We start from the raw sequence: 17,940 nt of genomic DNA, 5'->3' as shown, positions 1-17,940 counted from the left end.
TGGTCATCGAACGAGCAATTCGCTTGTTAACTATCCATTCACATGAACACAAAAAACTTAACGAGCTAACAACCAGCCTCTCTCTCTCTCTCTCATCCGTTGTCAAATTTAAATTACCATCTTACTCCTCCATATTACCTCCCCGATTACATTTGACAACGTCTCCTTATACTCACAACATCTACATTAAATTGCCTTTCGCAACACCCAAGGATGCTCGGATACAGGCCCCCTGGATCTCGTTTGAGAACCCTCACATGATCTCTCAATTACATCGCCAGTCACTTCCTCCTCCAAACCACTTTCATTCAGATTCCCATTATCTCCTTCACTACTATCCTCCAAAATCTCATTCACTACCTCATCAACTCCTTCCAGCTCTGGCCCCAATATCTCCCTTAATTCTGCTACCAAACTATTCAGTTCATCCATACTTCTGTCAGACTCGCAAAGATTCATCCATACTACCAACTACCTCTGTACTACTTGGTTTCCTTCCCACTGAAGTCTTGCTTACCCCTGTTCATTCAAACCCACACACACTACAAGTATCATTCCCTCAAAGTTATCCATATTACATGCTTTATCAACCATCTTTACGCTAGCACTAACCCCTCTATCATGCAGTTCTCGCTTTTCCCTTTCATTCCCTTTCTTTACCTCCTGTTTTCTTCCATACTCAACTATCACTAACAGTCGATCTCCCAGACCCATTTCACTGACACTTGGCTCATACTTATTCACCTTCACCCATACAATCGTCGCATTCTCCCGAACATATTGTGGTCACACACTAGAGGACCCACCCAACTGAATCCCCTTGACACCTAGTTTCCCAAACTCCCAGCCTGACTCATCCTCTTTTGCCCACACACACCCACTACATGACCTTTCATTCCATATTCAACACATTTTGCATGCGGTTCCTTACACATCCTAGCATAATGCCCATTCTTTCCACAATTACCACAAACCACATTCACTCGGGTACCCCAACATCCACTAGTTATATGCCCTGTTTGCCCACACCTGTAATATTTAATATCCCTATCTCTCTGACACTCACTAACTAAATGCCCTGCCTTCCCACACCTGAAACAAGCTTCTAACGCCCACCGACATTGCGTCTTCTTATGCCCTTGGTTTCCCTCATCTATAACACTTCTGCTCCTGCTCGCAGCTAACTGACCCTAACCTTCCGACACTCGCACTCCTATCTCTCGTAGGTTTCACCATCCTTACATTACTTGCTCTAATGCTCATATCAACCGCTCACTTTGTCATTCACCTCGGCCCTTCTAAAACTGCTTCCTTATAGCTCTTAAACTCTGGTGTACCCTCAGCTACTACAGTCCTAACACTAACACTTCAACTCTCTTTCATACACCTATTTAACTCATAATCCTCTACTATTTCTAAAATGTTGTTCTACATTAACCTTTCATTCGTCCATTGAATTTTCTTCTTAAGCTTCAAATATATGAATTCATACACATTCTCAGGCACAGTCGCTAACAACTTCCTCACTAACTCCTTACATTCATTTATCCCTTCGTCCCCAAACTTTTTCCTAGCTAATGTTCCAACCTACAGACATACATAGACAGAGGCTGACCAATGTCCATTCTTGCCTCCTCAAAATCATTCCTCCTCCTATACCTAACCTAGCACAACTTTTTACCCTTCTAGCCTGTTCTAATCCTAGTTTTAACACTTTCATATGGTACAACTCTCACATTCATCATTATTCCATACATATTCAGCAAATACCCAGTCAAGAATTCTCCTAGTTCCCTAACCCACACTCTCTTGTTGTCCTCATACTTAGCCACACAATACTTCTCATATTCCTTAAAAAAGTCCCCTGTACCCCTACTGCAGTATTTCTTGTATCGTGCACATCAGGGTACCTCTCTCATATACACAACCTTTCATACTTCTCACTCACTCTCACTTCTGCTACTTCCATCTTGACCCACCTTAACCTCTTCCAAATATAACGAATCAACTTCCATACTGACATCCATACTCCTGATTACGCTCTTCTTACCCTTCTTTGTACTTACCTGTTCCCATTCATCGCTATCTAACTCACTCTCATTCTGTTCCTTACTCTCAATTCTCTTCTCATCTTCATTCATTCTCTATTATCTTGCAGACCATCCATACTAATCATCTTCCCTTTAGCCCTTCCTGTACTCGCAGCTCCCTTCTCACCCTTCTGCTCTGATCTATCCTTATTATGTACCTTCTCTTTCTTCTCCTCATTTACCACAACCATATCGCTTTCCTCACACATGCTTTCATCCATTTGTTCTTTTCACTCTCTTAATTGCTCCTGGCCCATCACAAGACCCAGGAGACCTACCTGCGACAGATCCCTCTCCAAGAAGCCCCTTAATAATTTCTTGAACATTAGTCGTCATCAACTTAAGCTTCTTATCCACTTTTCTAATCATTCGCTCTTCAGCCCCTTTCACTTCTTTCATTTCCACTTTCACACTCCTTAGCATTCCTCTCATCTCCTCCAACTCGCTCTTCAGTTCCTCATTCTCAATCCTAAGACTCTCATTCTCCACTTCCATTGCTTTCCCAACTTCTCTCGCCAACCTCTCTACCTCACTTGGTCCATCCATCCTGACTTTTTCAACTACTCATACACATGATGCACTAACCTTCCCGTCTCTGCCACTTTCGCAGTCCTTTTTCGGGTGCCAAAAATACTGTGGCGGAATCAAAGCTAACACAAAGCAAGCAAAGTTCCCCACAGTTATTAATCCTACCTACTTAAAAAAGACCCTCAGCCACACTTTCCCCTCTACATTACTTTTACTCGACAGGACCATTGGTTCACCTACAGACACAAACGAAATTCTCACACTCTCGTACTCACCATCAATGACTGACTTCAGGGCGAGAAGCTGTGCTTTCCCCTGGGTACAGTTTTCGAGAGACAACAACCACCGAGAATCAAAACTCAAAACAAACAACCGAGTACTACAGTCATAGAGTAACTCAAGAACACAACAAATTATTGCGCAGATGAACACCAACAACATAAAAACAACAACACTACAAGCCCACATACAACCACCCACAAACAACACCAAGAAATCACAACAGCTCACCAACAACCCCCAACAACTCACAACTACAACAACCCACTTACAATACAACAGAAACTCACAAGCTCAACTATCTTCCAATGCACAAGCACAATAAACTTCAACATTATAGGCACAACAAACTGCTAACACACAATATCACCAGCAAATCAAAACAACTTCAGAAAACATACAATATAACTGACCATCAAATGCTGTCTTCCAAGACTGCTGCTGACTATACCTGACCATCACATGCTCTGCTTAACGGGGGTTTCATTCCCAGGGGTGTCCCGATAAGCGAAAACCGCTATTAACCAAAACTATGATTTATGGTACCATAATGGGGGCTTAAGGTGCCATTAACCGGTTAACAGCACCGTAATCACCTTATGGCACTATAATCAGCCTTATGGCACCGATAACTGGAACGCAGCCCGTTTTTGCGCCATAAATTGCAGATTTTTTTTTGGACATGCAAGAAGAAAAGATGCAAGTCTGCTTCTTCTTCTTGTTCTTCCTCTTCTGGTTCTGCGTCATCTCAAGCTTTCACGACGTCAGCGCGTGTTCCAGTCAAAGATGGAAGATAAGGGACTTCTTCTTAGCTGATTCTCATGCCAAGAGGAGGAGATTTCTTTCTTCATCTTCAAGCGAGGACTGTCACATCCCTGTTAAAAATAAAGCCCAAAAATTAGTTGTTAGTGCTGAAACAAAGAATGATGGCTGTCATTCTAATACGTTCTCACGGCTGAAAAAATCGACAGTCGTTAGGGTGGAAGCTGCTGTGAGTGCAGTTGCAACAGTGACAGAAAAGGTTTTTGGCAATTCTTTGAGAGTATTTCGAGGATCTGCTGTGGGAAATCATTGGTCTACAGAGACTGGTAATCAGGTGCCAGTATCTCCTGTAAGGCCTTTCAAGATGAGGAGAAAAGATGGCAATGCTCAAATTAAAAGATTAAATAATACACCATTGGAAGTTTCTCCATTAAATGAGAGAGTTCATTCATCTGATAAGTTGAACAACAGTGAAGTTGTGGTTTGCCCCTGGCCTGGAAATTCATGGTCAAGGTCCCTAACGGTCTCAATTTATGGCTGTGGAAATTTTAATGATGGATGCACAGCTTCACAGAAACCATTAGTCTGGAGGAGTAGGTAACATTCTCATTCTCAGTCAAGGAGTAGTGAAAGGTATTGATGTACGTGTTCACCTGCCAGTTTTTCAAGAATTAGCCAGGATTGGCTGGAATTGAAGCACTTTTAGGACCAAAGAAAGATATGAAGTTCTCATATGAATTACTGTGTTCAAGTCATGCGGAAGTGATGTTACAGCATGGTAATGCACCGATTTCATGTAGGGATAATTCTTTGAGATCGAATAGAATGTTCAAGTTTCTTCCCCCTCCCCTTTGCTGAGACATAGGAAATATTATGACACCTGTTGTTCCTTTTGCCAGAAAGCCATATCAATCCAGATGTTGTGCGGTTAAGACCTGTGTTGATCATGAACCAGGTGAAAATGGACTGCCCCTCACTTACTTGTCAAGGTGCTACATTGGAATCAATGGCTTCTATTTTCCAAACAGCTTTGGGATTAGATCTTTGGTTAACAGTGGTGGCTAAGATTACAATTTGAGATTCAGCCAAATGATTAGTGGATAAAACAGCCTTTGTCAGATTGCTTCAGTTTGGTTCCAAAGCTATTTTCATATTTAACTAACTAAAGTACCAATGTTTGGGCTAATATCCTGCTGATGAGAAGAGATGCAGCATTGGCCAAGTTAAGTTGTGCTGTAGATGCGGACTCTCCGTTAGCACTTTGAATTGGCAAAATCTTAGTCACAATTTTTGTTGCCAAAGGACATACTAGAAGCAGCGATTGATAGGAGGGTGATAGATTGGTTTAGCAAGCAGTCAGTAAGATGACAGGAAATCACCCTGTTGAAATAAGAAAGGCTCAACAAACACCTCAGAAGAGATTAGTGAAGCCTAATCCTTCCCCTAAGACGACAAGACCTTCTCCAAGAAAGACATTTCTGCAGCAACCCTTTCACAATCGAGTTAGTAGAAGAAGGGAAATAGGGGGAAGGAGTGCAAGACGATAGGCTGGGCACCTCTCACCATTCAGTCACACCAGTGGGTTGATGTCTGGCGAGTCATTGGGAGGTGTGACAGAAATTCAGAGTGGAGCAGCGTTATAACTACCATACATAGGGACAAGAGGGGTTGCTTGCCCCCCCTGGAATCCTGAAAAAGATTTACATATATAAGACATATTACATTTAGCTATGTCATTTTGTGTTCCTTACATTTTACAATATATTCTTTCAGTTTAAGTAAGTTAAAGATGGCATTATGTATTGTATAATATTTGTATGCAGTATATAACTGCAATGTTCTTTCCAGAAATATTTGATTCAGCTGAACAGTATATGGAACTATTGAAAAAAGGCAATGTAACATTGTATTTTTTCTTATTGCACCTTGCTTCACTTAAATTATTGGCATCACAGTTCCACTGCGCAAACACACACACACAATTTGGCCATTCTCAGAAAATATGCTTCGGGCACCCATGACTACCACTGTTGAGGAATAAGAAAACACCACTTCAAGAAGTAGTATGAAAAAAATTAAGATCACCTGATGTCGCTGGTATCCAAACAGAACAGTGTTCAATAATAACTGAATAAAAAGCTTTATAAATATAATAACAGAATAAAAAGCTTTATAAGTAAAGTTTTATCTGTCCCAGAGGGAACGTGAACACGGGAACCATGGAAGACCAAATAAAAACATCGACACTCACCGAACTTTTTAAGCTGGTAAAATAAAAATGATAGCAAGGGCTTAGGACAAAAAACCGGCTTTTGGGGGAGGACAGTAAAGAGAAGGTCCACTCTCCAAGGCGGTTGAAGGAAGACTAATGTGTCACTGGATTCAAGCGCAGTCCCTGGACTTGCTTCCACATCCACTATGCATCAGATGCCATATGTCACAGATTCCTTGCATTTACAATGTTTGATTGTTTGTAACTGGTTTCCAGCTGGCACTAGAAGATTTATCTTATTGTTAAGACCGAAGGTCTGTTAACTACGAAAAATACAAGTTAATTAGAAATTTGTTATTTTTGTGCAGCATCAAATGATATATTTTAAATTCTGTGAAAAAGAAAGCTATGTATTAATGAAAGATAACACCAAGTACAGTAGTTAAAGCTGTATTTTTATGTACTCAGAGCAGTTTTATACACAATGTTACGTTTGCAATGCAAAATATGGCGTAAGAGAAGGGTGCAATATAGACTTTCAGTGAAGATATCTATTAAGGCTAGCAGTAGTTTCATTTTGTACTTAATTTATAATTTTTAGTGTCATGAGAATACAGTGCTGAACCTTATCATGGTGTTTCTAATACCCACTGAACAGCTGATTTCATAATTTGTTTTAGCATATGTTTTATGGATGGGTGCTCTTCCTGACTCCAACCCTCCCTAGTTATTCTTGGTTAGGAAAATTGTGTAACTTAAGTAAAAAGTTTAAAATCTTGTCCTGTTCCATGAATGTACCTAGGTCTGTTGTTTTATTTGGTGTGCCATCTATGCATCTCCACCAATTGGTTCTTTTCCACAACCCGAGGATGATTTAAGTAGGCATTTTTCTTTTTAGAAGAAATACTCATGGGAGAATGATATTGGCTCATTCTTTCTTGAATAATATTTGTCTGTTACTTGGCAATTATTGTTCTGAAGTGGAATCTTTGATTTAACTGTGTGTCTCCTCACTAGCTGACTTGAGTAATAAAAGATTTTCATGGATATTTTTTTTTTCATAGTACACTGTTTACAGTAGCGCATATAGCAGTGTAGATTTTCCTTATTAGATAGGGAACAGTTGATGTAATAAAAAGTGAGTTAGCAATTATAAGGTATTTGGTTTTTAATAGCCAGTAGTTCCACGTAGGTAACTACTTTTCCTTAATTTTGTATTAATTTTTAACAGGTCTGGTTGCAAACACAAGGATGATGATGCGGACTTCTCAATTTGTTGCGGATCATCCATTTATGTTCTACATTCGCGATAATTGCTCTAAACTTGTGTATTTTGCAGGCAAACTTGTTAATCCTTAATCACTTCTGGGTTTTTTTAAGGTGCTGTAACACCTCAACCCAGCAGACATCTGTACTAGTTCTTATCTGATACAATACATACCATTTTGATTATTTTTTTCATGCTACCAATTTAGGTGAAATACATTTTGAGATATACCATATCTCTTAAATTGAATGTTAAGTGTCAAGTACAAGCAAGTTGGGTTATGAACTATGTGGAATTGCTATTAGCTTTAAGATATCTAAAAAATATTCAAGTGCATCCTATGATTAATAGGTTTTGTATTATTTAAAGGACTTTGTTATACTGTACATAGCAGAAAGGTCAGACCACCAGAGTTCCTGCAAAGTTGAGGTGCTACTGCTGTCATGGACTAGGGAGTCATGTTTTTCTAGAAATAGCATGCAGCAAGTAGTTTTTATAATCTTCGTTGACTACTCCACTTTATCATACTTCATATTCTGTGAACATCATTCAGTTGTTGAATACTGTCAGGGATTAAGTCACTGTTACCCTCATATACATATAAGCTAAAAATAGAAGTCATTGTTGTGAGAATAACTTCTGTATTCAACAGTTAGGCTGCAGTTGAATTACTCAGGGTAATAGTCCATTTTATAGTAGAATTAGTACACTGCAGTATAATCTTGATATAAATTTCTGCCTTAAATAAGGATCAAACCCAATATGCTCAAGTGAGGTGTAACTGTATTGCTATTGCCCACACTTGTGTGTATATTTACAGAATTTTCTTCAGCTTATAGTTCATGCATTTGTACCTAATTCATGAAAAAATACTATGCAGCTATTTACTACATATTTACTAAATAATTCATAAAAAAAAAAAATACTACACAGCTATTTACTACATATTTACTAAATAATTCATGAAAAAAATACTACACTGCTATTACTATTTACTACATATTTGCTATTCTCCTTCCATTTTAATATATTTTTATCTACATATTTATTAATATAGTATTTATTTTTTATTTTTAATAAGCAAGATATCTTCTTTCTGGATTTCTCCTTACCTCATCTACTTCTTCCTTTTGAACACCATATTCTTTGGAAGCTTGAATTTATAGTCAACGGCTCCTTTGGTGCACTTATTCCATGTGAATAGGGCTCATCTTCTAAATAATATTACATAATAACGCCCCGGAATTAGGTGCCTGTAGCCAGGTCCAAGCATTTGTACATAATTCATAAAAAAATATTACACAGCTAGTGTATTACTACTACATTGACAAATGCCATGCAAATACTAGATGCCTTTTTCTTAAAATGGAATATTGCTTCAAAGGTAAATGGAGAATAATATGTTTTTTGAAAAGGTTAATTCATAAAAAAACTTGACACACATTTTACTTTTATTAAAATTTTGTGGTATTTATGTTCCTTTTCCATGAAATATTAATTTAAGCTAATAGTAAATATGACTGGCAAGTTAATGAATGTAAATCATATTTTTGTTGTCATTTACTCTGTAAGCATAAAGTTGCTTGAAAATTATTCACAATAGAGAGGTTTTATCAATTGAGGCATCCGGAGGTAAAGGGGCGACATCGCCAAATCAGACATTTTGAGTTGGTCCTAGAAAATTACAGAGAAATCCATTTTCTATGATTTCCTCATACTGGCCAAGCAATATCGACCCTTAAAACCATTGAACAGGGGAATGGTAGTCCACAGGTTTTCCACAATGTATTTCTTGGTTCCATGTTCTCCCTCTGGGAAATAAAGGGCGAACATGGCCATGGTGTGCAAACCAATGAGAAGCTCCCTTTCATCCAGCCGTGTTTATAGTTTCGCACTCAACCAACCACAGCCCGCATAGCGCACCAGCACGGTAGTATCAAATGACTGACACCCATGTGGAGGAACAAAGTGATTTCTCTTCTATTTTTGCCATTATTTTGGTGGTTTTACATTGTGAAAATGTCATCTAGTGATAGTGAAGTGGAGTACAAAGTCCCAAGATTACAAGGATCCAAGTGTTTGTAGAAATTATTTGACAATATCTCTTAATCATTTACATTGGGAACCAAGGGAAAAAATACTGTAAATGTGTGGCATGTTAAAATTGCCAATCTATAAAAACACATAAAATTTTTTGTTTTGGGATTTACAATGAAATGGCTCCGTGTATTTATGTGAACAAAGAAGTTTAAAAATGTAAAAAAAAATTGAGTTTTCCTATTTTCATAACTGTTTTGCATACTGGGCTATGCAAATTTTTATATGCAGAAGCCAGGTACTATGTCGTACCTCTCAGTAAATGGGGATACAATCCACAATGAAGTAAAATCCTCTTGTAGTTTAAAATATATATTTCTTGTATAGGATTAAAGCTTTCGACCATCAACTGTGGTCTTGTTCACTAAAATGTAATATATATATTTTAAACTACAAGAGGATTTTACTTCATTGTGGATTGTATCCCCAAATTTTTATATGTTATGATTTTTTTTTCCGACACAACGATATTGTTTTTTCATTTTTTTGTATATGGCTAGGCAAGACAAGTAAAATATACATATAAACATGGATGTAGTAAGTCAAGAGAAATGTCCGCTATTGATAGTTCAACTTTGAACACATTTTACTCAAAATCAGGTTTTGGTGATGTGCCCCTTGACCTCCGGATGCCTCAATTATTACACTGCTTAGGGTTTATTTTGATTTCCTGTGCTTATTAGTATTATGTTACAGCACTTAGCTGCAGCTTTGTCTTATAAGCATGTGACATATTCGCCCCATTATTTTTCAACAGTGTGATATATTTTGCTTTATGTTCTCTAGTCAGAAATTTTTATTTGCTTAATTGAATGTCAGATGGTTTCTCATGTTTCATTTTTGGTAAAGGTTATTATATTTTTGTTTTGTGTTTGATGAATAGATGAGAGAGTTTTCATCCAATTATTAGGAGTAAGGTGTCCTTGACTATTAGTCGAGGTTTTGGGGTTGTTATGTGCTATTAAACTGCTGTACAGTAAGGTCTTGTAAAAGTCTGCAAAACTGTTGTACAAGTTTGGTATTTAAACAAATAGTCTACAGCATTGCACATAAAATAAGATATCTTAAGTTTTTCCTCTTTCAGCATGAGTAAAATAAACTGTATCAGAATTACATATTGCTTTCTTTTATTTGTTTGGTGTTATACTTGCATTAGTTTTAAGAAAATTGTTCTTGCATCTTGCATAACTATGACTACACAAAATATTGCTTGGTTAAAATTCTTGTATGTATCTTAATGCCTGCTGAAAGATTGTAGTTGTGCTTAGCTTGGAAGTGTAGTATGTTGAATGGGTAAAAATATCAGGTGTATGAGAATTCATCTTTACAATGATGATATACAGTGCTTTTTGTATGAACTAAAAATGGTAAATTGTAAGCATGCTTTGCAATTTAATTCCCTTAAAGCCTTTTTTCACATAAATGTTTTGGTTATATATAATGATTTGCAATGTTTTTAGAAGTTTAGAATGAGGGCTGTTTTGAAAACCTCAAAGATATTTATTAGAAAAGGTTTTCCTGTTTTTTCCTGAATTGGAATTCCATGGCTTGTTTAAGCCTCTTTGGCATGAGGTGTTCTTTGCTTTCTAAATCAATCTCTGCGCATTTTTCAACTTTGTGCCTGCTTACTGCTTAGCAGAGTTGCTTTCATCGCAGTTCATTGAGCAGCTTCATATGTAGTCAAAATATACATACTATTTTATTCATAGAGTTTGTAAACTCACTTGTCTCTTGGGCTCTTCCACTTATTACACCAAATTGTTAAGTGTAGTAATTATTCTTTCTCTTGAGACATGCAGCCCACTAAGAATGACCTCTCTAATCATCCAACTACCATTTTGTTACCTGAACATATGCTATCAACACATTACAGTTCTACTATCAGTATGTAAATCACAGTGTTAGAAACTTTATCCACATCTCGCTATTTTAATTGCATTAAATTTAACTTTCGATTTGTAAATGACCAGTATGGTTTCCATAAGGCAAGGTCTACCTGTGAACTTTCTCTGTTGTTTGGTTTCTCTGTTGTTTGGTCAAGTTCTCTGCAAGGCTTCTTAAAATCATTTGTCACTGCTGCTGATGTCTCTCAGACATTTGTCTTTCTATGTGTAGTAGTTGACAGCATACTATATTCCCCATTCCCCTTTGGTGTTCCTCAGAGTTATGTTCTCTCGCCTGTTCTTTTCTACTCTTTTCTACCTCTTGTGCCATGCTTTTGCTGATGATACAACTCTCCAAATTTTATCACACAGTCTCTTCAAATCCTTGTCTGTTAATCGTACTTAGTCGTGAATTTCAGTGCCTCCAGAACAGGGTTCCTTCCTACTTATGTAGTACAGGCAGTCCCTGTGTATTAGCAGCACCAGTTAACAGCTTTTTGGATTTATAATGCTTGGCTAACGACGTTAACCAGATATTTGGCACTGGCGATTTTCAGCATCAGTAAGCAACTTTTGGTGCTGGTAAGTGGTTTATGGCGATGGTAAGCGGTTCATCATCACCAATTTACTGTGATTTTCTGTTTATTGATGATTTTTGTTTTCGGCACTCGGCCCGGAACAGAACCCTTCCAGTTAACCGGTGACTTTCTGTACCTTTTCCCTTTCAGTTCTTAAGTGATTTTTCATGGAAATCTAATTGAACTTATCCTAAGCTGCTGCTTTCATGTCATAGAGAGGTCATAGTGTTCAAATGGCTAAGTCTGCCCATGAAAATTTGTTGTAGTATTGTTTACGTACATGCTTTAAAATCTTTTCATCCTCTGCAACATTAAAACTTTGCGGGAAATATTTTGTCCCTGCTTAGAGTATTGCTACTTCTGTCTCCTTCCATAGTTTTAAATGTCAGTCGGTGCATTTAATCAGTGATGTCTTTGTTGTCTCATCTCATGGTTGTCTTCTTATCTTATAGAAATTAACATCTGTCTTTTGTTTAGAGATACATTTTAGTTACTTATCTGGACGTGGGAGCAGTCATCCTGTTTTAAGGTAACCATAAAACAAAGGTCAGATCACTTTGTCCGACATTACCTGTGCGAAATTTGGTAATCCTTTGATTACACAGTTCATTGACTGTTTCTCTCCCTCATGCTGTATTTGCTGACTTACATCATTTTCTTTTAAAATGTAGGTTTATTGCTGCTCATACAATTAATACCCATCCTTCCTAGATTTTTATTTTTGAGAGGCCCATGGAAGGGTAGCCTAATGCCCTTTTGTAGCAATATCCATTATTATTATTATTATTATTAACTATCAAATAATTTAACCAGACATATGAAATGGTCTGGTCAGACCATTTAATAATAATTATAGCATGGCTACTGAGGCCATTTGGTTGAATTTCCCATTGACCCCTTTTCTTTCAAGATGTGTGAATTTCTGTAGGTTGAGAGATATACATACTGTATTTTGTTCAAGAGATATTTTATTCAAGTAATAAAAGTAAAACGTTATTATCTTATTGTCTGTAGGATATCAGGAATTAAAGCCTGCATGTGTGAATGTCTGTGTGTGTATGTGGTATTTGCCCAGTATGTTAGTGGTGTTCATGTTGTCACAGGCAAAGACTTCATTATTAAATACTTGTCAAGAGTTTCTTAATATTTCATGAACCAAGGAACTCAGGTTTGCACATTACAATTCCTTTCACTTCTGACTTAGTTCTCACCTTTCTAGTTTGCATATTTTACTAGTGAGAATAAAACTACAAAATAATTTTGGCTACTGCAACAATGGTTTGTGGAAGGTATTTATTCATATGTATAATTTTGTGATATTTCTGTTGCTGAATCAAGGATGAAACCCACGGAGAAAACTTGTTTGTATAACATAAGATGCTTCGTGTATCTAAATAGAATGATTATGAGAAGTACATTGCCTGCCACCCTTACATACAAATTTGCCTGTATTTTGTGCAAACACTTGTTTTATTAATATTGCACTAGTCCCCTATGTTCCGTCACATCCCCCATCCCATCCTGTTGACATTTTCTTGATATGCCTCCTTGTCTTTATCCTCAGATTTGAGAATTATGTGTGCTTTTTACCATCCTATCATCCTCATTTATTCAACATAGTAACCATCTACCTCAAAACATTGATATAATGTTTTTGCACAAACACAATAGTCATAAATAGTAGTCTTATTCCGTGCAAAGGGTTGTCCAGTTGCATTGACTTGAAAAGACTTGAGAGACTCAGACTCTGCTGATTTTGCTCAAACTGCATTCATGCTAACTTCACCATGAACAAAAATGCTGGGAAGATGGAAGGTCACTCAGTATTATGATCAATGGAGTTTTACAAAAAATTTCGTGAAGATGACATTTGTTCTTTACAAACCCATGAATCAGTAGTAGCCTCTATTGCAGCTTTAGGATTGAAAGATTATGAAAACATCCGGAGTCCAAAGAGAAAGTAAAAGCTGTTTCATCCATGTTATAATGAGTACTTTGTCAAGTACTAATGAATTGTAATTAGACCATTCAAATCCTTGATTAGCTACTCACTAGCTACAGCAGGTATACTCTCGTAAACTATGTCTCCACGTGCCCAAATATGATGGATGGTGGTTATAAAAAATATTGGGATGAATCGAAATATCAAATCATTTATGAGCCTCATTTCTTAGCAAAACCCAAAAAAGGTCTTTCTGCCAATATCAAGTGCCTGTCCCGAATATTGCTAAGAGGTTCAGATACTTAAATCCAGCAAAGAAGAAAGGGCACAAACCACCTGAGATTCAATGTTAAGCTTAGAGGTTTTATTGTAGTGTCTTACCGAACAATTATACAGCCGTGATTTCCACGAGCGGCAGGATACTAAATTCAAATTTAGCGCGTAGGCGTCGCCAACACTGGTGGTGATGACGTCATCTCCCTCCACTTGCGGGAGAACCAGGTACAACTGCCCAGGTGAATCCAATTCTTTTCCTGCCGGCGTCCGGTGAACATCGGTGGTCGGTGCGTTTGGATGACTTTGCTTCGCTTTTTTCTTGTGGATTTGATCTTCGGAATTGGAGAAGTACTCTTTTTTGGCGTTGTTGTTATTTTGCTTATTATTTAGGCGTTGCCATGTCAGATTCTAGTCCGTCAGGAGTTAGGTTTTGCATCTCAGGATGTAAAATTAGATTATCCAAGTTAGAGTATGATTCTCACACTAAATGTGTTAAGTGTAGGGGACAGGTTTGTTCAGCAGATCGAACATGTAACGAGTGTAGTGATTGGACTGATTCTCAATGGAAGTTTTTTAGTTCATACTCAGAGAAATTAGCTAAAGACAGAATTAGAAAAGCAGCGCTTAGGGAAAGTAGACTTAGCTCTGCTTCGTCTTGCGATGCATCTGTTCCTTCTGTTTCTCCTCAAATTGTTATGTCTCCTTTAACTACACCTCCTATTCCTCCTACTAATCCCACTTCTCCGGCTTCTACTAATCCCACTTCTCCGGCTTCCCGTGTAGTTTCTTCCGACACCATTGCCAGTCTGGAATCGAGGTTAGATCAGAAATTTTCGGTACTAGCGAATACGGTTTTGCAACTTGGTAATTCAGTTAAGACGTTTTTGGAGAAAGCAGCTTCAGGTAAGAGTGTAGTTGAGGGTGCGTCTGTCTGTCCTGACACGTCTCCTAGACAAAGGTCACTGTCCAGCTCCCCCGCACCGGGGAGAAGACATACCGGAAGTCCAAGGGAGTCGATCGGGATTTGCCCACAGACAGGCGCCTCTCTTGTTGAGCCTGTTGTGCCTCAACAGGGCTCGGTTAAGCGTTGGAAAGGTGTTGCGGTCAGACGCCTTTCGAATGATTCAAGCGATTCGTCTCCGGTCATGCGGCGCTCTTGGCGAGATTCGCCCGTTTCGCGTCCCTTAAAGAGGCGTTCAGGCGCTGATTCTTCGCCGCCTCCAGTCAAGCGGTATAAGGAGCCTGAGAGTAGGGTTGCGCCTCGGCCGTTAGCGGCTCGTTCGTCGCCTCAATCTGTGCCTTTTTCGGCTCCATCTACTAGTAGAGATTGTGGTTTTAGCGCTGTAGCTAGCAGTTCTAAGGGTGTTTCTTTAGGCGCTTTCTCGTCTGTTATGCCTGATGCGCCTGTTTCGCCTCGAATTTCGGCGGCTCCGAGCGAGGCGCAAGTAGTTTTTCCGCCTCCTGCTGAACATTTAGGCTCTTCCAAGCCTACGTTAACTGTTTTTGATTCGTCTCTGGCGCCTTTGCGCAAGCAGTTAGAGATGTTAACCAACTGGATGAAAGAGTCCAAGGGTGGTTCGAAACCTTCAGATCCGGTTGTAGTTCTGTCTACTTCTTCGGCGGTATCGGAGAATGAAGAAGAAGTAGAGGAGGAGGATTCACATCACCTCTCGTGTTATTCATGTCTCCTTAGATTTCTTTTGGTATCTTATCCAGATTATTTTGAGAAAGCGGCTCCGCGCTCCCCTACTTCGACTTTTTTGATGAGGAGGAAAACTTCAGACCCTCTCCTCCCAAAACTTGTTCTATCTAAAGCGGTTAGACATTCGTTGAAAGAGACGGAGAAATGGATGTCTATGAAAAGAGACTTAGGGAAGGCTCTTTTTGCTTACCCTCCCTCTAAGTTGCTTCGTAAGAGGTATAGGTTTTATGTAACTGGGGAAGCTCCTTCTCTGGGAGTTTCTGCCTCCTCCCAGGGAGACTTCTCCAGTTTAATCACTCCTCTAGAAGATCTGCTTTCGCCGCAGCGAAAGTTTTCTTTACAGCGCCTGAGTTGGACCACGTTGTAAAGAATCAATTTAAACTTTTGGAAGTCTTTAGCTTCCTTGATTGGACTATTGGCGCTTTAGCGGCCAAGATCGAAGACTGTCCTTCTCTTTCTCAGGAGTTAGCGGAGGATTGGATTGGTGTTCTGTCCTGTGCGGGTAAATCCATTAGGGATGGATGTGATGAGTTAGCTTCGCTCATCGCCTTTGGTACCCTTAAGAAAAGGCAACTTTGGTGCTCCTTTGCTTCTAAAAGGGTTACTTCCCAACAGAAGTCTGCTCTCTTGTTTGCTCCTTTTGTGAAAGATAACCTCTTTCCAGACGATGTAGTGTTGTCAATTTCGTCTGCGCTAGATAAGAAATCTACTTCGGATTTACTGGCACAGTCTACCAAGAGACCTAAAGCTCCTTTGGAGACTGTTCCTTCGGTTTCTCCTCTGGCCCAAGCGCCTTTTCGAGGGAGAAAACCCAAGCGCTTCTTTCGGCCGAAGTCGAATTTGCGACCTCAGTCTAAGGCCTCGGCCAAGGTTAACAAACCTTCCAAATGAAAGCTCGGTTCTTCATGCACCAGTGGGAGCCAGGCTGGCTCTGTTTTGGGAGGAATGGGAAAACAGAGGAGCAGAAGCCTGGGTAGTGCAAGTACTCAAGTTCGGCTATCGTATTCCTCTCGTTTCACCTCCCTCGCTCTCACCTGTGCCAATTCCATTCCAGGCATACTCTCCGGGCTCAGACAAATTTCTGGCGCTAGCCGCAGAAGTGGAAGCGCTTGTTCTCCAAGAAGCGATAGAACAGATAGAAGGGGATTTTCCTCCAGGCTTTTACAATCGCCTTTTTGTAGTTCCCAAGTCATCAGGGGGCTGGAGGCCGGTTTTGGATGTGAGCGCCCTGAACTTGCATGTCCAGAAAACAAAATTTCATTTGGAGACCACTCGGTCAGTTCTGGAGTCCATCAGACAGGGGGATTGGATGGTCTCTCTGGACATGCAAGACGCTTATTTTCACATTCCGATACATCGCGAATCTCGGAAGTATATGAGGTTCATGTTCGAAGGCAAGGTGTTTCAGTTTCGGGCGCTTTGCTTCGGACTAGCGACAGCTCCTCAAGTTTTCACCAGGGTTCTATCACTGATAGGAAGCTGGCTGCACATATTAGGAGTAAGAATCTCCCTCTATCTGGACGATTGGCTTCTCCGGTCGGAATCAGAGAGTCGGTGCATGAAGGACCTTGGAACAACTCTGGATCTTGCCAGAAAGTTAGGAATTCTGGTCAACAAACAGAAGTCCCTGTTGGTTCCATCTCAGAGCATCCTTTATTTGGGGATGACTGAATGCTCAAGTTTTTCGGGCTTTTCTGTCCCCGAAGAGGGTTCAAGGCTGTCTGGAGACAGTTCAGGAGTTCTTGGACAAAAAGGTAAGTTCTGCCAATCAGTGGATAGGCTCCTGGGCAAATTGACGTCAGTGGAGAAATTTGTGACGTTGGGAAGACTGCACATGAGACCTCTGAAGTTTTTCCTGAGAGCCTCTTGGTGCAGGAAGACACAACCAGACTCGATTACCTTTCCTGTCACAGATCAAATAAAAGAGGACCTAAGGTGGTGGCTCTCTTGAGCAAGGTTGGAAGAAGGGTTAGATTTACGACCCATCCTCCCGAACCTACAGTTCTTTTCCGACGCATCGGACACAGGTTGGGGAGCCCTGCTGGGAAATCAACGGACTTCAGGAGCTTGGTCGGAGAAGGAGAAGAAGTTTCCACATAAATGTAAAGGAAAATTTTAGCAATTTTCCTGGGGCTCAGACAGTTTCGGAGCTTAGTAGAAGGTCGGGTAGTGGCAGTGCATTCCGACAACTCCACGGCTCTCTCGTACGTGCGGAAACAGGGGGGGACTCAGTCTTTATCTCTATACGAAGTAGCCAAGGATCTCCTCCTGTGGTCAAACGAAGCGAAGGTTCAGCTAGTCCCGAGATTTTTTCCGGGAAAGAT

The 17,940-nt window shown here is 39.6% G+C and overlaps 1 protein-coding gene across 14 annotated transcripts in view; it reads left to right on the top strand.

Moving 5' to 3' along the window:
- The window catches only part of LOC135217042 (leukocyte elastase inhibitor A-like), a 125,771-nt gene that overhangs the window by 72,501 nt on the left and 35,330 nt on the right, over nt 1-17,940 (top strand). The window contains exon 8 of one of the 14 annotated variants that reach the window (XM_064252642.1): nt 7,103-10,350. The exons of the other annotated variants lie outside the window; for them this stretch is intronic. Within the exon in view, the coding sequence (XP_064108712.1) occupies nt 7,103-7,230 (128 nt within the window). The 3' untranslated portion in view covers nt 7,231-10,350. Of the gene's footprint in view, nt 1-7,102; nt 10,351-17,940 lie in introns of those variants that run through there. 14 annotated transcript variants of the gene reach the window in all.

The sequence above is a fragment of the Macrobrachium nipponense genome, chromosome 7 (genome assembly GCF_015104395.2).
Source record: "Macrobrachium nipponense isolate FS-2020 chromosome 7, ASM1510439v2, whole genome shotgun sequence".
NCBI classification, from domain to species: domain Eukaryota; kingdom Metazoa; phylum Arthropoda; class Malacostraca; order Decapoda; family Palaemonidae; genus Macrobrachium; species Macrobrachium nipponense.
This window is presented reverse-complemented; position numbering and strand designations above follow the sequence as displayed.